The sequence below is a fragment of the Cygnus atratus genome, chromosome 27, assembly GCF_013377495.2.
Source record: "Cygnus atratus isolate AKBS03 ecotype Queensland, Australia chromosome 27, CAtr_DNAZoo_HiC_assembly, whole genome shotgun sequence".
Classification (NCBI taxonomy): Eukaryota; Metazoa; Chordata; class Aves; order Anseriformes; family Anatidae; genus Cygnus; species Cygnus atratus.
The window spans coordinates 4,913,325-4,935,237 of NC_066388.1; the positions used below are offsets into that span (position 1 = coordinate 4,913,325).

General features: G+C 60.7%; 3 protein-coding genes across 3 annotated transcripts; all 3 read left to right on the plus strand.

Moving 5' to 3' along the window:
* Window positions 1-1,552, plus strand: FIGLA (folliculogenesis specific bHLH transcription factor). Its single transcript, XM_035568766.2, has 4 exons — window positions 1-222; window positions 423-575; window positions 1,033-1,179; window positions 1,446-1,552. Exons 1-4 carry the CDS (start codon window positions 1-3, stop codon window positions 1,464-1,466), a joined length of 543 nt encoding a protein of 180 aa, XP_035424659.1. The 3' UTR covers window positions 1,467-1,552.
* Window positions 1,553-3,532: 1,980 nt separating this feature from the next.
* On the plus strand, window positions 3,533-9,679 carry ADD2 (adducin 2). The gene is made up of 14 exons (XM_035568828.1): window positions 3,533-3,715; window positions 4,344-4,482; window positions 4,704-4,855; window positions 4,957-5,037; window positions 5,125-5,274; window positions 5,361-5,504; window positions 5,596-5,694; window positions 6,378-6,554; window positions 6,665-6,922; window positions 7,683-7,802; window positions 7,901-7,990; window positions 8,099-8,255; window positions 8,361-8,477; window positions 9,372-9,679. The coding sequence occupies exons 1-14, from the start codon at window positions 3,533-3,535 to the stop codon at window positions 9,677-9,679; spliced, it is 2,175 nt and encodes a 724-aa protein (XP_035424721.1).
* A 3,029-nt stretch (window positions 9,680-12,708) lies between these two features.
* Window positions 12,709-15,356, plus strand: SNRNP27 (small nuclear ribonucleoprotein U4/U6.U5 subunit 27). Its single transcript, XM_035568827.2, has 6 exons — window positions 12,709-12,822; window positions 13,390-13,510; window positions 13,667-13,779; window positions 13,915-13,994; window positions 14,250-14,314; window positions 14,992-15,356. The coding sequence occupies exons 1-6, from the start codon at window positions 12,786-12,788 to the stop codon at window positions 15,044-15,046; spliced, it is 471 nt and encodes a 156-aa protein (XP_035424720.1). The 5' UTR covers window positions 12,709-12,785; the 3' UTR covers window positions 15,047-15,356.
* The last annotated feature ends 6,557 nt before the right edge of the window (window positions 15,357-21,913 follow it).

The window sequence follows — 21,913 nt, forward strand, 5'->3', positions numbered from 1 at the left end:
ATGGGGGAGCAGAGCGGGGCAGCAGGGGTGCCGGGGGTCCTGCTGGCCACACCACCCCCTGAGGTGCTGGGCACAGTGCTGAGCCAGCGCCACGGCCCCCTGCCGTGCGTGGCCCCCATCGCCCGCCTGCGCCGCGGCCCCGCGGGGGGCTACGAGGCAGAGGGGGACCTGGCGGGGGTGCTGGAGCGGCGGCGGGTGGCCAACGCCAAGGAGCGTGAGCGGGTGAGGACCCCCCCCCCCCCCCCCCCCCCCCCCCAAAAAAAAACCTCATCCCTCACCCTAAAATTCAAACCAGATTGATCCCAATGGAGCAGTGATGCTCATGGACGCTGAGGAATGGGGTTGTGCTTTTCCACCTGAAGGGGAACCCTGAAAAATAAAAAGGGGGGGGTCACCCCCCCATTTTTTCCCCCCCCCTATAGATCAAAAACCTCAACAGTGGGTTCTCAGCGCTCAAAGCCCTTGTGCCTCTTGTGCCCCGCGACCGCAAGCCCAGCAAGGTGGACACGCTCAAGGCCGCCGCCGAGTACATCCGCCTGTTGCGCGGGGTCTTGCAGGACACGGGAGGCCTGCAGGTGGGACACCCCCCACCCCCCCCAAATCTGTGGGGGTGGCTTCAGGAGTGCAGCTGGGGGGGTTAATTTTTAGGGTTTTGGGGAGCGAGTGGGTTTAAAAGTGCCTTTTTTGGGGTCTCATTTGAGGGTGGCTTTTTTTTGGGGGGGGGGCTTTGTTTGAGGTTGGCCCTTTTTTTTGGGGGGGGGCTTCGCTTAAAATTGGGTTTTATTTAAAATTGGCTTTTGGGGGTTTTTCATTTAGCAGGTGGCTTTGGGGTTGCTCTGGGCAGCCTAACCCACACAAAAACATCCCCAAATCCCCCAGTTACTACTTCTGGATGAAAATCCTTAAATTTTTGCACGGATTCTAATTTTGGGGGTGTGCCTGTAGTTTTCTTTCCCCTGTCCAAGTTTCACTTTTTTTGTCCTTTTTTCCCGTTTCTTTGCCTTTTCACCCCGTTACCCCGGTGGCCCCCAGCAGCAGGAGGACGGAGCGGCGCAGGTGATGGGTGACAGTGGGGGGGTGCTGCTGGGGGCGGACTGGCCCCTCTCTGCCTCCCCGTGTCTGTGGGGTACCCCCATGCCCCAAACCTGCCCAGGACCGTCGCGGCAGAGCGGGGAGCTGGTGAGTTGGGCCACGGGAAGAAATTGGGGGGGGTGATGGTTTTGGGGTCCCCCAAGGGTGGGTGTCCCATGGTGTGAGGGGGTGGCAGCACCCACGGGGGCTTACAGGGAGCCCCCCACTCGTGTTTCTTTTAGAAACATCCAATTTCTGTCTACAGAAATAAGGATTTGCTTAAAATCAGCCTTTACCCCTCCCCCAAAATATTCCAGTTGCTCCAAAATAATGGAAAAAAAAATTATTTTTTAAATATTTTTTTTCTTTTTAAGGTGCTTCCAGCCAACCCCTAAAATATAAATCTGGGGGTGTGCTGCAGAGGATGGTGCCCTGAGAGGGTGTCCTGTGACCTGCGTGGGACGTGGCGATGTCCCTGCACAGATTTTGGGGTCCCAGAGCCGGGATGGATCTGACCCCCCCGAGCTGCCCCCGTGTGCGGCGGGGTGTTGGTGTCCCCAGAGTGCTGCTGGGGGGGGGGGGGGGGGGGGGGGGCGACAGGTGTAATTGCTCATTAAAATATAACTAGGAATTAGCACCGTGCTCAGGTAGCAGGGCTCATTAACAAGACCCTCCAATTAATCTCCAAATAAAACCTGACTTTTTTTGGGGTGGCAAAAGCCTGGCTTTGTCTCCTTACCCCCCCCTCCACCCCCCACACTCCTCACCCCCCCCAGCTGTTTTATTGCAAAAATTGAATTTTCCTGCGTGGGTCCTCCCCTCCCAGGCCCCCCCCCCACCTTCCCCAGGGCCATTTTGGGGTTGTGGCAGCAGAGGGAGCTCGGCTGGCGCAGGGAGGTGGCCTTTGTCATCGCTGGTGGCGCTGGAGGCTGGCGAGAGGGGACCGCGGGCGTGGGGGCGCGGGGGGGGGGGGGGACGGGGCCCCCCCATCCGGGGCTGTCACCCGTGGGAGGATGCTCTGAAGAGGTGGGTGAGGCGCGGCAGCCCCCTGCATCCCGGATTTGGGGTGTGTGGGGGGGATTTGGGGTGTTGTGCACCTGCTTTGCCCCCCCTCAAGGGAACGGAAGAGGGGGTCGCTTGGGGGGGATGCTGTGGGAGGGGGGATTTGGGCCCAAAATAAGGGGGTGGGGGGGAAGCAGCGGTGGTGCTGGGGGGTCCACCTGCAGTGGGGTGGGGGGCACCTGCGTTTGCCTCGCCCCTCTCCCCCCCCTCCCAATTTTCTCATTTCTTTTGTCTGGATGCATACGGATACAGCAAGGGAGGGGGGGGCAGGCCTGCCCCCACCCCCATCCTCCTGCACAACCTGGGGATGCCCCCCCATCCCCATCCATCCCCTGGTGATGATGGGGGGGGGGGGGTTACAGGGCTGTGCCCCCCCCCGGGAATCACCCATTTTCCAACGCCCCCCCCACCCCATCCGCCATCCCCAGTGCAGGGCTCTGCGGCTGCCGCAGCGGCGCTGGGTGCGGCGCGGGCGGGGGCGATGCTGCGGGGGGGCCCAGCCCCATTTCGACCCCCCCCCCCCCCCCCCCGTAGCAAATGATGCGTTTCTGCCCCCTCCTACCCAGCGGCCACGATCGCGCGTGGATGCCCAGGAGGATTTCTGGGGGACCCGGGAGCTTGGAGCTGCTGCTCACCACCCCCCTGCGACCTCCCCTCTGCGCTGGGGTGGGGGCCACCGAGGGCCCCCCCCGGGATTTTCAGCTTAGGAGCGGCTCCTGGTGGAGGTTTGCTGCAGGTTGGTGGCGTGGGGGGGTTGCGTGGGGGCAGCAGGCTTGGCTAAAAACACCTTTTAGAGGGGGACAACGCCCCCCCCCCCCCCCCCAGGATTTGGGGGTGCACGCAGCAGCCTGGCTTTGGGCAGCAGGCACACGTTGATGCTTGGCGTGGGCGATGCTTTGTATTTTTTTTTTTTTTGGGTGGGGTGCGTGGGTGCCAAAATATCTCCTTTAAAACACAGCAGCGAGGTGCTGGGGGGGGGGGGGCAGCGCTGGTGGTTTGGGCTCTGCGGTCACCCACCTGCTGCCATCTCCCCTTTTTTGTGCCCCCCCCCCCCCCCCCCCAAATAAATAAATAAAATAAAAGGGTGGGTGCTGCGGGGGCTTGGGGGCTCCATTTGGTGCCGTGGCTCCCATGGGTGCACTGAGCTGCCCATTCTCACACGGCCCCCCCCCGGTGTCCCCGTCACACCGAGGGCCCGGTGCGGTGCCAGCAGGGCGGGGACCACCGGGGGCTTATCAGCGGGGCGCAGGCGGGGGCTGTTCTCACCCCATTTCTTCACAGCCCCTATTTTGGGAAGTGCTCGCCGCGGGGAAGCCTTCTGGGGGGGCTGCGGGGCTGGGATGTGGGGGGTGATTTGGGTGGGGTTTGGGGACCCAAAACTGTCCGCAGGGCCTCCAGGATGAGCACGGCCGCCAGCCCCGAGCCCCTGCCCTCGCCCCCCGCCCCGGGACCCCGATATTTTGACCGCTTCACCGAGGGGGACCCCGAATACCTGCGGGAGCGCAACATGGCGGCTGACCTGAGGCAGGACTTCAACATGATGGAGCAGAAGAAGCGGGTCACCATGATCCTACAGAGCCCAGTGAGTGGCCGTGTCCCTGGGTCTCCATCTGTACCCCCTGTCCCCATCCACCCCTCTGTGTCCTCATCCATCCCCCCCGTGCCCCATCCCTGTCCCCCCTGCCCCAAAAGCGACTGCCACCCCATGATGGCTCAGGGCATGTCCCCACCCGTCTGCTGGTGCCACCACAATGGTGACATCGCTGCCACCAAGCTTGTGGGGCTGGTGGCACCGTGCCACCAAGCCAGTGGGCTCGCTGGCACCACACTGGTGATGCCACCGTCACCACGGTGCCGCTGCCTAGCTGGTGGTGCCACCGCTGTCATGGCACTGAGCTGCTGGGGCCATTTCCACCAAGTTCGTAGTGTTACCGTCACCATGCCACTAAGCCCTTGGTGCCACCGTCACCATGACACCAAGTCCGTGGTGCCGCCTCTAAGCCCTTGGTGCCACTGTCACCATGCCACCAAGCCTGTTGTGCCACCGTCACCATGCCACCATGCCGGTGGTACCACTTCCACCAAGCCGATGGCACTGCTATCACCCACCCGGTGGTGTCCCCACCCTGGTGCCACCAGCCGGTCCCTTTTTGGGCACTGGTGTCCCTTCCCCTGGGGACCATGATGCCGGCGGGGCCGGGGCACTGCAGTCTTTTAGGGAGGAGCTGGAGAGCCTCATCCAGGAGCAGATGAAGAAGGGGAACAACTCGTCCCACGTCTGGGCCCTGCGGCAGATCGCAGACTTCATGGCCACCACATCCCCCGCTGTCCTCCCCACCTCGCCCATGGGTACGGCTGCGCGTGGGGCAGGGAGGCAGGAAGGCTTTTTGGGGAAACTGAAACCCATTTGGCATTCTTGAAGGTTTTTATTTAGTTTGTGGGATTTTAGGGGAGAAAACGCTCCCTAATGGTTGTTTTTTCTTGTAGAAAAGCTGGGAAATGGTGCTGGGGGTTGGGAAAAAAAAACAAATGACGTTGTCCCCTTGTTGTCACCTGCTGTCCCTGCCCAGGGCTGGCCTCCGTGACACCCATCAACGACCTGCATGGCCCCGACGCGCCGGCCCTGGCCAAGGGCGAGCGGCTGATGCGCTGCAAAGTGGGCAGCATCCATCGCCTGCTCGACCTCTATGGCTGGGCGCAGCTGGGGGACGCCTCCGTTACGGTGAGCGCCCCCCCCCCCCCCCCCCCCCCGTGCAAAATACACCCCATTTTATTATTTTTTAAAATTTTATTTCCCTGCATCTCTTTCTTTTCCCCGTGCAGCTGCGGGTGAGCAAGGAGCAGGAGCATTTCTTGGTGGCCCCGCAGGGGCTGGCGTGCAGCGAGGTGACGGCGGCCAGCCTGGTGAGCGTGTCCCCAGCCCCCCGGGGGGGGGGGTTGGGGTGGGGACAGGGCCATGACAGGCTCTGAGCCACCGTATCCCCGCTGCAGATCAAGGTGAACGTGCTGGGGGACGTGGTGGAGCAGGGCAACACCGGCTTCTCCCCTGATGCCCGTGCCTTCAGCTTGCACGCTGCCATCTACGCCGCCCGCCCCGACACTCGCTGCATCGTCCGCCTGCACACGCCGGCCACCGCGGCGGTAAGGGGGGGTCTGGGGGCACCGTGCCATGTTGTGCCGTGCCATGTTGTGCCGTGCCGTGCCGTGCCATGCCCGCTGTGCCCCAGGTGTCGGCCATGCGCTGCGGCGTGCTGCCCATCTCCCGCGCCGCCCTGCTCCTGGGGGACATCGCCTACTTCGACTTCCGTGGGGAGGTGGAGGACGAGGCCGACCGGGTCGAGCTGCAGAAGTGCCTCGGCCCCACCTGCAAGGTGGGTTTGTTGGTTTTTTTGTTTGTGTGTTTTTTGGCCCCCTTCCCTGACCCCTGTCACCCCCACTGATCCCCTGTGCCCGGTGCTGCAGATCCTGGTGCTGCGCAACCACGGGGTGCTGGCGCTGGGCGACACTGCCGAGGAGGCTTTCTACAGCATCTTCCACCTGCAGGCAGCCTGCGAGGTGCAGGTGAGAGATGGTCCCCAGGGTGGGCACTGAGCTGGGCACAGCCCCTGCTGCTGCTGCGGGGCCCTGGGACCGTGCACGGAGCTGTGTCGGGTGTCCTGGTGCAGTGCGAGGTGCTGAGACCGTGCACTGAGCTGCGCTGGCTCTTTGCTGCCAGCATGGTGCTGCTGATTCATGCACTGAGCTGTGCGTGGCCTCTGCTGCAACCACAGGGCTCCAGGACCACGCACTGAGCTGTGCCAGGTCTCGGCGTCCAGCGTGGTGCTCGCAGAGTGTGCACTGTGTGAGCTCTTTGCTGCCAGCGTGGGGCCCTTGGTCCATGCACTGAGCTGTGCACGGTCTCTGTGATTGGTGCAATGTCCTGGGACCATGCACTGAGCTGTGCCGTGTCCCTGTCACTGGTGCAATGCCCTTGGTCTTTGCACTGAGCTGTGCGTGGTCTCTATGTTCAGTGGGGTGCCCACGGTCCATGCACTGAGCTGTGCATGGTCCCTGTCACTGGTGCAATGCCCTGGGACCACGCACCAAGCTGTGCACAGTCTCTGTGACTGGCACAAAGCCCTCGGTCCATGCACCGAGCTGTGCACGGTCTCAGCCACCAGCACTCGGTCCCATCCCGTGGACATGCTCAGTGCTGCGCCCCCCCCCAGCTGCTCCCTGCAGCCTCTCCCCGCGTCCCCCTGCAGGTGTCGGCGCTGGCGAGTGCGGGCGGCGCCGAGAACCTCATCGTGCTGGAGCGCGCCAAGCACCGGCCCCACGAGGTGGGCTCGGTGCGCTGGGCCGGCAGCACCTTCGGGCCCATGCAGAAGAGCCGCTTGGGCGAGCACGAATTCGAAGCCCTCATGAGGATGCTGGACAACCTGGTGAGCACCGTGGGAGCACGCCGCCTCCCCTCGCCTCCCACCAGCAGAAATGCCCTAACCCCCCCCCCCCCCCAAAAAAACACCTCCTTTGACACCATTTTGCTTTGCAGGGTTACCGCACCGGCTACACCTACCGCTACCCCTTCGTGCAGGAGAAGAGCAAACCCAAAAGCGACGTGCTGATCCCCGCCACGGTGACGGCCTTCGTCTTCGAGGAGGAGGCCGCCCCTGTCCCCGCGCTGCGGCAGCATGCGCAGAAGCAGCAGAAGGAGAAGACGCGGTGGCTCAACACCCCCAACACCTACCTGCGAGTCAACGTGGCCGAGGAGCAGCAGGGCAGCGCCGGCAGCCAGAGGACAAAGACGACGGTCTGGGGCCGGGGGTTGTTTGGGAATAGTCCTGGCTTCCTGTTCCAGGGGGAAGCACCAAAAAAAAAGGGAGGCGGGAGGTGCTTGGAGCATTGATTGCATCAAAATTTGGTGTGCTTGAACCCCTAGGGGTCCTCCACGAGTGGGAAATGCTGAAGTTACTGACTTTGGTTAATTCCTTTATTTGCTCCAGAGTAATTTTTGTTTTCGAAGTCCACCTCCAGCACCCAGTGCCATGGGCTTTATTGGGGTTTGCTTTCCATAATATGCATTTATTGGGGCCTGCTCTCTCCATACCACTCATTTATCAAGGTTTCTTCACAACATGCATTTATTGGGGTTTGCTCTCTTCATGACATGCGTTTATCAAGGCTTGCTCTCCACAACATGCATTTATTGGGGTTTGCTCTCTCCACACCATGCATTTATCAATGTTTCCTCTCCACGACATGCATTTATGGGGGTTGACTCTATTCATGCTATGCATTTATCAAGGTTTCCTCTCCACGATACCCATTTATTGGGGTTTACTGTCCTCACACCACGCATTTATCAGGGTTTTCTCTCCACAACGAACATTTATTAGGGTTTACTCTCTTGATGCCATGCATTTATCAATGTTTCCTCTCCATGATACGCATTTATTGGGGTTTACTGTCCTCATGCCATGCGTTTATCAGGGTTTCCTCTCCATGACACCCATTTATTGGGGTTTGCTCTCTCCACACCACGTGTTTATCGGGGTTTTCCATCTCTGCAGTGGCTGAAAGCAGACGAGGTGGAGAAAGGCAGCAGCGGGACCGCGATCCGCATCGAGAACCCCAACCAGTTCGTGCCCCTCTACACAGACCCGCAGGAAGTGCTGGAGATGAGGAACAAGGTGCGGGCGGCGGGGGGGGTGGGGGTGCTCCGACTTCCCTGGGCACGGGGCTGTGGAGGAGCAGCGTTTCCCTACCTCTCTCTGCTTCTTGCCTGCAGATCCGGGAGCAAAACCGGCAGGACGTGAAGTCGGCCGGGCCCCAGTCGCAGCTGCTGGCCAGCGTGATCGCCGAGACGAGCCGCAGCCCCGTATGTCCCTGCCGCCCTCGTTCCCATCGCCCCCATCGCCCCCATCGCCCTGGGTCCCTCCCCGTGCCGGGGGGGTGACTCCGCTCTTGGGGGGGTGTGTGTGTTCAGTCCACAGAGAGTCACTTGGCGGATGCGGAGGCCAAAGATGCGTCCCGAGAGGAGCCCCCCGCCGAGCCGGAGCCCCCGAACCCCTTCAGCCAGCTCACAGACCAGGAGCTGGAGGAGTACAAGCAAGAGGTGGAGAGGAAGAAGCTGGGGCTGCACGGTACGAGCTGGGGAGGGGAACGGGGGCTTCACGGATCCCAAAGCTCCTTTTGGGGTCTGCAGCTATCAGACCTGGTGGATGGCAAGTCTGTCTGTATGCTTGCAGGCGAGAAGGACACGGTGGTGGAGGAAAGCCAGGGATCCCCCCAAAAATCACCCCCAGTGTCCGCACCGCAGAGCCCGGCCAAAAGCCCAGCCCCGTCGCCCACCAAGCCCTCGGAGGGTGAGTGGGGGGGCGAGCACCCGCGAACCCAGCAGAGAGGAGCAGGGGGTCTTCATCCAGCTGCTGAAGCAGGGGGATAAGGGGGGGCTGCAGCAGAACCCCCCCCTGAGACGCAAATATAAACATCACCGCGTTTGGGGGGGGACACGTGCCATGAAGGCACCGAACCCACCGCGTCCCTTTAGCATCACGGCCGGAGGATTTTGGCGTCCGCTGGTGGCTCTGTGGGGTGGTGGGGGACACCCCCTGCTCCCCCCTAACGCACCGACCCCAGCAGCATTCTGGCATCGCAACGCATGTTGGTTTTTCTGTGGGTCGGGGCGTGGGGGCGGGCGGCTCCTGGCTGTCTCATCGTGTCTCATGGTGTCTGTCTGTCTGTCCGTGTCCGCAACGTCTTCCTTTCTCTTCCCTCCACGTGTTGCTTTCACCCAAGGAGTTACCTCTGCCCCTGAGTGCTTGTCGCCGTAGTAAGTACGGGGAGGCCTCGTGCCTCGCCGCGCTCCCCACTCGCTCGGGGGGGACCTTGCTCTCCGCGGCCCGTTCCGCAGCGCCCCGCTCAGGGTCTGCAGGAGGAAATGCCTTGGGTTGCCTCGTTTTTTTGGTTGCTGCCCGCTTTTATGTCCAGCAGCGAGGCCGGGAAGGAGGGCTCAGCTCTGCCCCGGCTCTCCACCCCGCTGATGCTTGTCCTGTGGGGGGGAAAGGCTCAGGGAAGTGGCGCCGATAGCAGGAGGGGATCAGGCCTCAGTGCTTTTTGCTTACAGGGGCCTAATCCTGCTCTTGCCCTTGGTAAAGTGTGGGGAGGGGGGGTTTAAAGTTGGCTTCCAGCCTCAGTAGCTCTCTGTAGCATCAGCCAGCGCTGCCCTGGCCCTCATCTCTCCCTTTCCCCTTGCCAAGGTGACAAGAAGGCAGAGGACGGCCAAGCGCCTGCCGACTCCGCCACTGAGAAGGAGCCGCCACCAGCGGTGGTGAATGGGAAGGAGGAGGAGCAGAGCACCGAGGAAAGCCAGGGCAAAGGGGGGGACCAGACGACCACCCCGGCCAACCCCGATGTGGATGCCCCCAAGGAGAAGAGCGAGACGGTGACCAGCAGCCCTGTCTCCCCCGAAGGCTCTCCCTCCAAATCACCCTCCAAGAAGAAGAAGAAATTCCGGACCCCGTCCTTCCTGAAAAAGGGCAAAAAGAAGGAAAAGATCGAATCTTGAGTCTCCTCCGAGGCTTCCCACTGCCGGCGCAGCCGAGCATCCCTCCCGACGGCTCCTGCGTCGTGCGTCTGGCCGAGGCGCAGCTGAAAACCCTGGAGGCTCCCAGTGTACTCCTGGCACGAGGCACCTCGTCCCACGACACCCACTTCGGAGGCAGCCACCAAGCTTTCGAAAGATTGTGGCCCCTGTTTGCCGCTTGGGGAAATACCCACTGCCATCTCCCCGCTCCCACGAGCACTCCCTCCTCCTTCCTGGGCACGGGGCTTGTTTTTCCCCCCCGCTGCTTGTAGAGCCTCCGTGCAACGTGGGGTGCAGCCCGGATACGCTTGGTTTTGAGAAAGAAAAGGGTGTTTTGTCGTCGTCGTTTTTTTTTTTTTAATTATTATTATTGTTAACCTTTTGTTTCAAGCTCCGCTGGATTGGCGCTGGCTTCGCCCATGGCACAGCTTTCCGCTGGGGTGATGGGATCGAGCGGGATGCCGGAGGATTGCTCTCCCCGAAGGAGAGGCCGAGGTGGTGGGGCTGGGGCCCTTTCCTTCCTGGATTGCAATCTTCCCCCCCAGGCTGGAGAGCCCCCTCCAGTCCCCTTCTCCTGGTGCCATGGTCTCACACGTTTGCTGCCTGGTGAAGAGCAGCGAAATTTCACACCACTGGGGAAGCCCTCGCCGCACCGCACCCGAGAACGGAGAAGAAAAAAGAGCCTCGGGGAAGCGTCCGTTGTTATTGAAAACTGAGCAAACTTCACTCACTAAGTGCTACTTTGGGATGAACACACGCTGCCGATTCACTTCTGTCAGAGGCACCGTCGCGGCGGCCGCCCCGCTCCCCCCGCACCGCGTCACGGCGATGCCGGCACGCGGACGAGGCTGTGCCTGCATCGGCCCTGTTGGTGAGTGCCTGTCCACGTAGAGAGCACGAGAGTCACGTCTGAAGCCAAACCCCTGCTTTTCCCTAGCTCCGGACTCCCAAGCACAAGCTGAAACCCTCCCTGGTGTTTCCTTCCCGCCCAGCCTTGCCGCCCTGTGAGTGTCGTTACAACCTCCTGGCAGAAAGAAGGAAAAGCAGCGATGCTGACTTGCTCCATGGCCTCTCCACTATGGGAATTTAGGGAACAAAGCCGGCCTGTGTCCCATCATGAGCCACGGGGCTCCTGTGGGGCTGAGGCTTCCCTCCACAGCTCAAACCTCGGACTGGGAGTGGGGCTGTGGCGGGGAGCCCCCCAACCTCCTCTCTGAGGGCACTGGGTTTTCCCAACCAATGTTCACCCTGCTATGTTATTTCCAACACCATGTTTGCATAGTGTTCTCACTGCTGCAAGGCAGCTTTTGGCTTTTGTGTCCCCCCTGGAAGAGCAGAAAGGCAGCCGTAGGCGAGGTGGATTTTTGGTGGCACTCGGGAACACCTCAGGCAGGGAGTGGGGCTGGTGCAGGCAGCTGGGATCAAGCGGAGGAAATGTGTAAGCACGGGTCGGTTTTCTTTGCAGGGCTGTAGTTTGGGGCGTGCCAGGCAAATTCTGAGTGGAATAGTCAAGTGCAAAAATACAAACCTGGCAGGAACGTTCTCCCCCCACGCCTGGAGCTCCAGGGCAGACCCGAACCTGGATTTTGGAGCGTGGGAGAGCATTTGCCCTGCCCAATGTCCCCAAGCTGCAGCGCTGACGTTAGAGCCGGGGCTCCAGAAAGGGTTGGGAGGCTCCTCTGGCTCCCAGGGGAGCCTGAACACCTGAATTCGATATCTGAGAAGGACAGTGTGAGTCCATGTGCTGTTGCCTGTGTTCAATATATAGTGTATATTCAGCAGACTGATGTGCAAACCCCAGGCCCCGCTCTGTAACCGTTCCTGTAAGGTGTAGTTTACTGCCAGTGATTTCAAGGGTCCTGGGGACCACGTTCACCACCTGGCAACCATGCAGGGCTGCAGCGGCTCCTGGGGAAGTTCCTGAATCCCAACACTGCCTCACTGCCCACCGCAGACCCCACGGCTGTGTGGTGAAACCCGGGGCACTTTGGGCAACGCATGCAGTGCAACCCACGCGTAGGTACACGAGGAGAAAGGCTCAGAGGGCTGGCAGCGTGATGTGCAGCCCCACTGTTAGCTATTAGAAAGAGTCACAGGATCCTTTATTACAGGATCACAGCAGCGTTACAGCTCCCCTGCCTGCCAAGGCCTCCCCGTCCCTTCCCATTTTGCCCTCCTTTGCCTCGCTGCTTTCTTCTTGCCCATTGTGTGAAGCTAGCCTGGGCAGTGCCAGGGCTCAACCGGCCCCAAAACGCAGTGGCTTGTTTTCAGGGCACCGTCCTGGCTGTGGCTGGAGCTGAGCCATCCCCTGCCAAGGTCCAGGGAGCAGCCTGGAAGCAGAGAAAGATGTAAACTATAGGATCACAGGATGGTTGAGGTGGGAAGGGACTTCTAGAGACCGCCTAGTCCAACCCCCTGCTGAGCAGGATCACCTAGAGCATGTTACACAGGATGGCATCCAGGCGGGTTTTGAATATCTCCAGAGAAGGAGACTCCACAACCTCTCTGGGCAGCCTGTTCTAGTGCTCTGCCACCCGAAGCGTAAAGAAGTTCATCCTCACATGGCGATGAAACCTCCTGTGCTTCAAAGAGGCCTCGGGGCACCACCATGGCCAAGTGCGGCACGGGAAGATGCCGGAAGGCTTGGCAGGGCCCGCACCCATGCCGTGGGGGTTCGTGGCCGAGGGGGGAGGCTGGTGGGTGATGGCTGGTGCTGGGTGCGCTGTGTAACGCCTGCCTGTAAATAAACCCGAGTTCAGCACCCGCTGCGCTGCGTTGTCGGCGACGGGAGTGGGGACGCCATGGCGCTCCACAGCCATGGGATGGGGTGGGGGGCATGGCTTCCCAGGATGGGTTGGGGGGGGTCCCGGCCTCTCTGCGGGCCTGGCCACGTATTCTTCGCCTCTGGAGGCCGAGCGGGGCTCGCCGAGGCCGGGTTGGGGGCGTTCAACCCCCCCCGCCCGTGTTGGCGGCGGAACCAAAGCGCGCGGGCGCCGTTTCCTGACGGAGCCGGGGGGGAAACGGAACGCAGCGGACAGCGGAAGCCGAGGGAAGTGCAGGCGGAAGTGAAGGCCCGCCGGGCGGCGCCATGGGCCGCAGCCGCTCCCGTTCGCCTCCGCGGCGCGGTGAGGGGAAGGCACCGGCACCAGGACCGGGGAGAGGCCGGGGAGCGGCCCCGGGGGCACGGGGAGAGGCGGTGGGGAGGGCACAGGCCTCTGGGGGCCGAGGGTGGGGGGAGTGCAGGGCCCGACCCTATGGGGCCTGCTGCGGGGAACGGGCCCGGGGGGCGCCGGTGGGACCGGGCGGGGCCCCTGAGCCCCTCTGAGCCCGGCCGGGGCTCTGGTGTGCGGGTGCAGTGCCTGGAGGTGGTGAGGGGCCCGGTGTGGGCAGGGGGTGCTGCTGCCTGGGGGTCTGGGGGTGTGTGAGGGGGTTTAGGGGGATTTGTGGGGGCTTGCGGGGATCTGGGGGGGTCTGGAGGGATTATGGAGGACTCGGGGGGTTAGCGGGGGCCTGGGGAGTTGTAGGGGGGGGTCTGGGGGACTTTGGGGGAGTTTAAGGGGGCTTGGGGGGGGATTTGGGGGGATTTAGGGGGTCTTTGGGGGGGGGTTGTGGCCGGGAATTAACGGGAGAAGCTTGGCGGCAGTGCAGGGGAGAAGGGGGAGCCGCCTTTCTCCTGCTGTGCCTCCCCGCAGACCGCAGGCGCTCGCGGTCCACTTCGAGGGAGAGGGAGAGGAGGAGGAGGGAGAGGTCACGGTCCCGGGACAGGGACAGGAGAAGGAGCCGGTCTCGCTCCCCACACAGGAGACGGTCCAGGTGAGGGAGGGAAAATGGGGGAGAGGGGCAGAACATGGCGGGGGGATGTTCTTGGTTCCAGCATCACTGTTGGGAGGGAGCGGAGCGCGGCACGGGGATGTTCCCAGCACCCTGTTGCAGCCGTGGAGCTGAGGCCTGTGTGTGTTGCAACGTCAGGTCGCCGAGGCGGCACAGATCCAGCTCCTCCTCCCCACCGCGGCTGAAGGAGAGGCGAGACGAGGAGAAGAAGGAGATAAAGGACTCCAAGGGCAAGGAGCGCCAGATCACGGGTAAAAACGCAGAGTCCTGGTGTGTTAACTCACCCCTGGCTCTGTTAGATTGTGGCCAGCACAGAAATATTCTTTATTCCTGGTCGATGCTCGTGGCTGCAGGAGGTGAACTCTGATATCTCGTTGCCTTTTCAGAGGAAGATTTGCAAGGCAAGACGGAAGAGGAAATCGAGATGATGAAAATGATGGGGTTTGCCTCTTTTGACACGACAAAAGTGAGTGCAGGCTGGGATCAGCCGGAGCGCCAGGCTCATTCCCATGACGTTTGTACACCCGAGCACGAGTCCCGGCTGTCAGGACGCCCAAATTGAGTGTGGGGCTCACCCTTTACAGTCCAGAGCTCTGGCACTGACTTTTTTTTAACTTGTCCTGTGTTAACCACCCTCATCCCTCCCATGCGCGTGCTGTCCGTTTCCTAGGAAGGCTCGAGGCGGCGCACTCGGTTTTTGAACCTTTCCCTTCTCTTTCAGGGGAAGAAAGTAGACGGCGCCGCGAACGCGTACGCCATCAACGTGTCGCAGAAGAGGAAGTACAGGTTTGTGTCTCAGCACGCTGGGAGGCTCACTGTGCTGTGGCAACTGCACCGAATTGCCACGCTTTTCTGATATAAAATAACCTTGTTTACGAGGTAAAGCAGTTCAGAGGAAGCTTAAATCCAAGCTGCTGTCTGTAGGCATAAGCAGGGGGCGATGTGTTTTCTTTTGCCCTCGCTAAAGGCAAACAGTTTGGCTGGCAGAGGTAGGAGGCCTCACGTTTTTCAGTAAAAACCCAAAAGCAGGAAGACAAAGAGCGCACAAGCACGTGGCACACGGACAGGACGTGCTGGAGGCAGCCAGCAGGGCAGAGCTTGGCTCTCCTGCTTCTTTGGCTAAAGAAAGACTTCGTTAACCCCGTTATCTGCGAGGCAGCTGGGGTGTGGAGCCTCCAGAAGGTGTGTGGCCAGGCTTCAGGTCGAGTCCTTCTGTCATAGCTGCTGAGCTCCAGGTGCTCAGCCCCTGATCGAACGCGTCGGGTCTCAACAAGGTCAGGCAGAGCTGGTTTTGTGTTTTGTTTGCACAAATTGGTGGGGAATTGGATTCCCTGTGGCTTCTCCATGCTGTCACAACCCCCGTCAGCCATTTTCTGATCGCCGGGGGTCAGAGCTGGGAGCCCCCTGGGGTTTCGGTGCTCCTGGCTCGGCTCCCAATGTTGTTTCCCTTCCTCCCGCCGCAGGCAGTACATGAACAGGAAAGGAGGCTTCAACAGACCGCTGGACTTCATCGCCTGATGCTGGGCTCACTCTGCGACCCGCGAGGAACGGCCCCGCTGCCGAGCAGCACCGCCTCCCGCACCTGCTGGTGGCTCAGAGACGGGCTCCCGGCTTCTCCCCGTGAAACGATTTTGGGGTTATTTATAGCGAGATCGGGTCTGCTCCCCCTGCCTTGTTGGAGGAGGGGGTCACACGCACGTGGTTTCCTGGAGCCGTTGTTTTTTGTTGCGTTCGGTATGGTTTGTTCCTGCCAGTTGTGTTTTTCCCATTGTGTTTTTATTTTAAATAACTCAGTGTTGTCCATTGCAATTAAAAACTGTATATATTTTTTCTTCTCTCTAACTGTGACAACACCACTCGGGAATAAAAGAGGAGGCAGCTGGGGCCACCCAAAGTCACCGCATGCAGCAGCAGCATTAACAACCCATCTGCATTTGGGGCAGAAAAGTGTCCATTTACTTTCTCTTCACATATTTATGGGCTAAACCCCTTGCTTGGGCAGGGTTTCTCACCTCAGAGCTACACTTTCAAGCCTCTTGTGAGGGTTCTGTCACGTCCTGCTCAACAGAAATTACCACGAGCAAGTCTACTGTGACAACTAAGGGAATGAGATGTATGGATATTGCTGAGCTCTTCTAGATTGTACCAGGTAGGAAAGATACCTGTGGAGCAGATGTTAAGAGCATAGCACTAATTAATTAGATTAGTTAACGGTAGTAAAAATCAGTTACCATGATGTTCAAAGGAAGATTCAGTCTGCTTAAGGAGAAAAAACAACACGAAAAAGAGAGGAGGATGCGCAGCACGGGAAGCTTCTCACAGAAAGGAGCTGCATTTTGGGTAAAAATCTGTCCCTTTTTATGTCATTGAGACATATGAGGGCGTAGGACACCAGCACTTCAGGGAACCAAGAGATGCTGTGCGTTTCTATCCATCCCCCTGACACAGCCACTAGGTGACGATGCTTCCAATTCTCTTTAAAGAAACCTTGCTTTCTCAGGCCCAGGTGTCCAGCTGCACACCAAGGACGTCCCTGGCTCCCAGGCGCGGTTCCCAGGCCGAAGGCCGAGCTCCCCTCCGAACCCCCATTCCAGCAGACCTTGCTCCTGGCATTGTGGAGCAGCCATTTCATGTCAGCCTTTTCTCCTGGCAGGCAGCTTACCGCCGTCAGTGCTGCCATCGGGGCGCCCGAGAGCCGTGTGAGGTCAGCAGAGAGTCACTGTCAGCCTTTGAGCTCCCAAAGGTGGGTGGCCGTAAGTGCCCTGAGCGTCCAGCTCGCATTGAGTACTGCTGGTGGCACTCGAGGCGTGGAGGTCTTGGTGGTGGAATAGGAGACGCCGATGTCCTGCTGGTGGAACAAGAGACGCTGACGTCCTGCTGGTGGAAGAGGAGACTTGAAGGTGCTGCTGGTTAGAGGTGCTTAGGAGTGGGCAGCCTCCATCCCGGTGGCCGAGCATCTCCACGGCAGGGAGGCCGCGGGCAGCACGAGCCAGCCGCCCCGCGGGCTGACAGCAGAGGCCCCCGGGGATGAGACGTGCCCCACCTGCCTGGGCCTGCTGGCCGAGGCAGCACCTGAGTCCTGCGGGCACAGCTACCGCTGCTGAGAGCTTGAACCTCTTGTAAGTTTAGTCTTGGCAAAGAAAACCCATCCTAAGTGCATTTGCCTTTCAGGCATTGGTAAGTTGGCCCTCCTGATGTATTTTCACTGCCACAGTAGTGCCTCTAATAATGCTACTGTTAATTAGTGCTCTACCCTTCCGATCTTTTACTAAGGTAGCTAGAGAGAAGTGCAGATACCTCTTTATTTCCTGGTAATACCTGTAAGAACCATCTATCTACATCTTCGCCAGATTCATCATAGCGCTCTTGGTACTGGTGATTTGTGTTGATCTGGAATAAAGAGCAATCGGTAGCACGCCAAGTGTCCATGCCCTTGCATCTAACAGAATGGTCCAAATCCCTGTTGTGATCTCTCTATAGCTGTGGGCTGGCTAAGCTGTCCTTTGGATGGTGAAAATGGGAAATCACGGGGATGGGAAATGATGAGTGGGATGAGAAATGATTGCTGGGATGGGAAGACTTCCTTGGGCTGGAAATCCATGGGGCTAGGAAATGAAAGAGATGGGAAATCTTCCTTGGGATGGGAAAGCTTCCGTGGGAAGGAAAAGCATTGGGATGAGATACCTTCCTTGGGGAGGAAGTCATCCTTAAGGAAAGGCATTGGGATGGGAAATTTTCCTTGGGGAGGAAATCACTGGAAAGGAAAAGCATTGGGGTAGGGAAATCTCTCTTGGGATGGGAAATTATTGGGATGGGAAATCTTGAATGGGGTGGGTAAGATTCATTGGGGTAGGAAATACTTGGAAAAGAAATCCAAGGGATGGGAAGTCTTTGGGATGAGATCTCATTGGATTAAGAAACGCTTCGTGCTGATGGGAACTATTTTGCATGGGAATCTGTTGGGCCGTGAAATCGTCGGGATGGGAAATCACCGGGAGGATGAAAAGTCTTGGGATGGAAAAGTCTTGGGATGGAAAATCCTTGGGAGGGGAAAGTGTTGGAGCGCGAAACCCTCCTGGGCCTGGCAAATGATGACTGGGACGGGAAAGGCTCACGGGGATGGAAAGTGATTGCGCTGGGAAGCCCGCTGGGGTAGAGAAACTGCAATCACCACCAAGATGGCGGCAAGGGGCTGGTCAGCCGTTGGGACGGAACCCCCGTTGGCCGGGTTCCCCAACCGACCGCCCCACTCTCCAGCCACCATGGCAGGTCCAGCAGCGGGCTCCCGCTCCTCCCGGGGCTGCGGCCCTGCTGGCGAGCCCAGCGCCCCAGATCTCACCCCAGCGCCCTTTTTCCCACAGAGGGTTTCCCCAGACGGCTTCCGCGGGTTCCGCAGACGCAAAACTCCCCCTTCGTTGTCCCAGCCGTGCCGCCAACGGTGGCTGCCTGGCTGCTGCCCTCCCTCCCCGGAGCGACGGCGCTGCCCTTGCAGCCCCCCCAGGTACCCACCCTCCCCTACGCGCTGCCCCAGGCCACCGTCTGGCACGTGGTGCCGGGGGTCCAGGGGCAGGTGCTGCAGCTCCCCGCCGGGGTGCAGCTGCCACCTGGGGGGCACCTCCCACCCGAGGGGCACCACCTGCAGCTTGGGCAGCTCCCCGCCGTGGGGCAGCTCCCTGCTGTGGGGCAGCTCCCCCACACCGCTCCTCCCTGTGCCCCCGTCTACCAGTGGGGACAGCCCGTGGTGACGGGGACGGTGCTGCCCCAGGATCCCCTCTGGTTGGGGCCCGGGGCCGTGCTCCATGGGGAGCTCCTGCACCCCGCAGGCACCTGCCTGCTGCAGGCCCCTGCCCACCCTGGCCCCCCACCACTCCTCGTCCCGGGGCCTCTGCTGCGGGGGCAGGCGCTCCCCGCGCCCCGCACCCTGACCAGCAGCCGGGGGCAGCTGCCGGAGCCCTGCGAGCACGCCGTGGGGCTCAGCGAGGACCAGGGGCCCCCGCTGCCCGGCCCCGCTCCCCCCGAGCCTGCCCAGGCTCCAACGACCGCCAGCACCCAGACGGTGACGCCCGACGGTGAGTTTGGGGCTGGCACAGCCGGCCGGTGGGCGCCCCACACCCAGGAGCCATGGGAAAGCTGGCATCGCCCATCCTGGGGGATTTGCTTGCTTTTTCCTCAGCGGCGACAGTTGCAGAGGTGCCTGAGGAGCCCCTGGAGCTGCTTGAGCTGGGCCCCGATGCCTTCGCCGAGGCCTTTCCCCACCTGGCAGGGGACAGCCAGCAGCTGCAGCACCTGCAGGACCAGCTCCCGGCCGACCTGGACATCTCCGGCTTGGAGGAGCTGCTCAGCTGGCTCGATGCCGTGGAGCCCCAGGACGCCTTCCCCGGTGTCCCCAGCAGTCCTGTGCTCAGCCGCTTCCTCTCTGAGCTGCCCGACCTCTCCGAGGACATCGAGGAGCCGAGCACACAGGGACTGGCAGCCACCAGAGCGCTGGGTGAGGTACCCTCAACCCCTGGGGTGCACCCCGAGAAGGTGCAGGGTGGGCGGGCGGTGCAGCCCCCTGCTGTGCCGGCAGTGAGCTCCCCCCTCAAGCCTGCAGCCAGTCCCCAGCTCAGTGCCCTCAGGAGACCCCTGCCCAACCCTCCCTTCACTCTCCCCAAAAGGCCCCCCCACCCTGAATTCCTCACTGCCCTTAGCACACCCCTGCCCAACCCTCCCTCGCGTCCCCTCAAGAGACCCCCCGACCCTGAATTCCTTAATTCCCTTAGGAGACCCCTGGCCAAGCCTCGCTTGAGTCCCCTCAAGAGCCCCCCCGACCCTGAATGTATTAGAGCCCTTAGGAGACCCCTGCCCAATCCCCCTCTGAGGCCCCTCAAGAGCCCCCCGCCTGCCCCTGCGCCCACCGGCACCAAGTGGGGGGCCAAGCGCCCCGCGCCCACCAGCACCCCCAGCACAGTGCAGAGCTCCCAGCACAGGAGGCCGACGACGGAGAAAACCCCCGGCAAGGAGAAGACGCTGCTGCTGGGCCAGGGTGGCCAAGGCCCCAAGACGCTGTGCCAGGGGAAGACGGGTGGCGACAGCGCGGTGGCTGGCAGCAGCAGCCAAGCGGGCAGCGGCAGGCAGCAGCCGGCGAGCGACAGCACCAGGGCGCCCAGCAAGAGAGCCCGAAGCCCGGGGGCTGCTGGGGGGCAAGGAGCAGCGGCACCGCCTCCCCGGAGAACGCAGCTGCTGCTGGAGCCCCCCCCCATTAAGCCCCGTGCCCGTGTCCGTGCCGTGCGGGCCCAGGACAGGCTCCGTCCCCAAGCCATCGGGGCCAAGACGCTGCAGCGCCAGCACCCGGGGCCAAAGACCCCCAGCGAGACTTTGCAGCCGCTGGGGGGCCAGGGCGAAGGCGCTGGGGCCAGTGGGCCAGCCGCCCTGTGCGCAGCCGCAGCCCACCTCCGGCGGCCCCAGCAGCATGCCCAGGGCCCCGCCGACGGTGCCAGGCTCCAGCGCTGTGCCCGCTGCCCCCCGGCCCCCAGCTGGCGACAGGGCCCAGGCGGTGCCGGCACCACCAGGCAGCACGGCGCGAGCGTGGAGAGCTCCCCTACAGCAGGCGCCCAGAGCGCCGTGCCTGCCAGCCGCGGGGGGCCAAGCGCAGCGGGAGGCTCTGCCCACGCAGCTGCGCACGCTGCAGCGTCCGGCGCAGCCCCGCGTGGACTACGTGCCCTGCGTGCGGCCCTGGGCGGGCAGCCACGCGGCGCCCACGCCGCTGGAGGAGCAGGAGGCGTCGGTGCCCATCACGCCGCAGCAGCGTCCCGAGCGGGAGCGCCTGAAGAAGCTGGCCCAGGAGGAGCGGCAGCGGGCGGCCCACCAGATGAAGATCGGCCCCGTGCAATTCTTCGCGCAGCGGCAGAAGGACCACGCCATAGCCAAGTATTACGGCTACCCGTGAGCCTGCGCTCCTCGACGGCCCCCGCAGCACCCAGGCCCGCTCAGCATGCAGGCACAGAGACCTCTGCAGGCGCCTGCTCCAGCTTCAGCCACGCTCCTCAGCCCTTGCCCCTCTCGCTTGCCCTCTCCCTTCTCCAGTGCTGGAGCTAGGCAGTGTTTGGCACTGCCAGGGAACAGTTCAGGGAACAGCTGTGCTTGCACTGGGATGCCGAGGGGATTTCATGCAGCCCGCTCCCGCTGCCCATGCTCAGTCCGTGCATGGATGTGGGCATGGCCAGCACGGACGGGAGAAAACGGGTGGACGGCTGGGTGGATGGGTGGATGGATGGATGGATGGATGGATGGATGGGTGGGAGTTGGGAACTGAGCCTTGGGATCAGCAATGGGAGGTTGCTGGGATAGGAAATGATCAGTGGGATGGGAAGTCATGATGGTGATGGGAATTCATTAGTTTGAAATGATGGGATGGGAAATTGCTAGGATGGGTGATCACGGTGGTGATAGGAGATCATTAGGCTGGGAAAAAATTGTTTACATTAATACATTTTATTTATTTTCTTTTTAATTTATTGTATTATTTTTATTATTTTCTATTCCTTTATTATTAAACTCTTTATCAATGCCTATGAGTTTTTATTTTCCTTCCGATTCTCTGCATGTTCACTCAGGATGGGGGGACATGAGCGAACAGATGTGTGGTGCTGAGCAGCCTGCCGGGTTACACCACAACAGACTTTTTGGCAGCCAAGCTGGGGCACAAAGGGTTGAGCTAACGTCACATCTGACTAGAATGTTTTAAAAGAGTGTTTCTTATAAGCTTTCTCTGAGATTGAGAGTTGCTGGTCACAATGTTGATTTTTTCCTTTCTAGTGTTGTTTTTCTGTGCTTTTTAGGTGCTTTTTCTTAATCCCTTTCTTGTTGTTTATGATCTCTGGGGGCTGGCCTATGTTTGTTGATGGTTTGGCCCATGTGCAGGTAGCACGTGCTCCTCTTGCACTGACGGTGAACTTAACCCAGTATTTGTCCCCGAATGACAACCTCTGTGGTTAGACAAGGAGTTCAAAATTCCAGCCAGAGATCAGCCCTGAGGCAGGATGGCTACGGGTGACAAGGGGTGGGGGGGGATGTGGGCCGGTATTTATCACGATTGCCACCTCCGATGGCTTTGGAATTCAGCCCTGAACAAATGTGGTATCCTACGGCGCTGCTAAAGGGTTTTAGAAAGGTGTGCCCCGATCCTGGCAGTGCCAGAGATTTACAGCTCGCCAAGTTGTCCGAGAAAAGTTTGGATTTGTTACCCGATGCGCAAGAAGCCAATCCAGACACCAGGTCGAGACATAGTTTTCTTTCAGAACTGCGCGAGTCTGGGTACCAGGTGGCGTCCCACAAAGCCAGCACATGGAAAGATTTTTCCACGCCACACTTGGTACAGTCTTTTATCACTACATTTCCATGCTA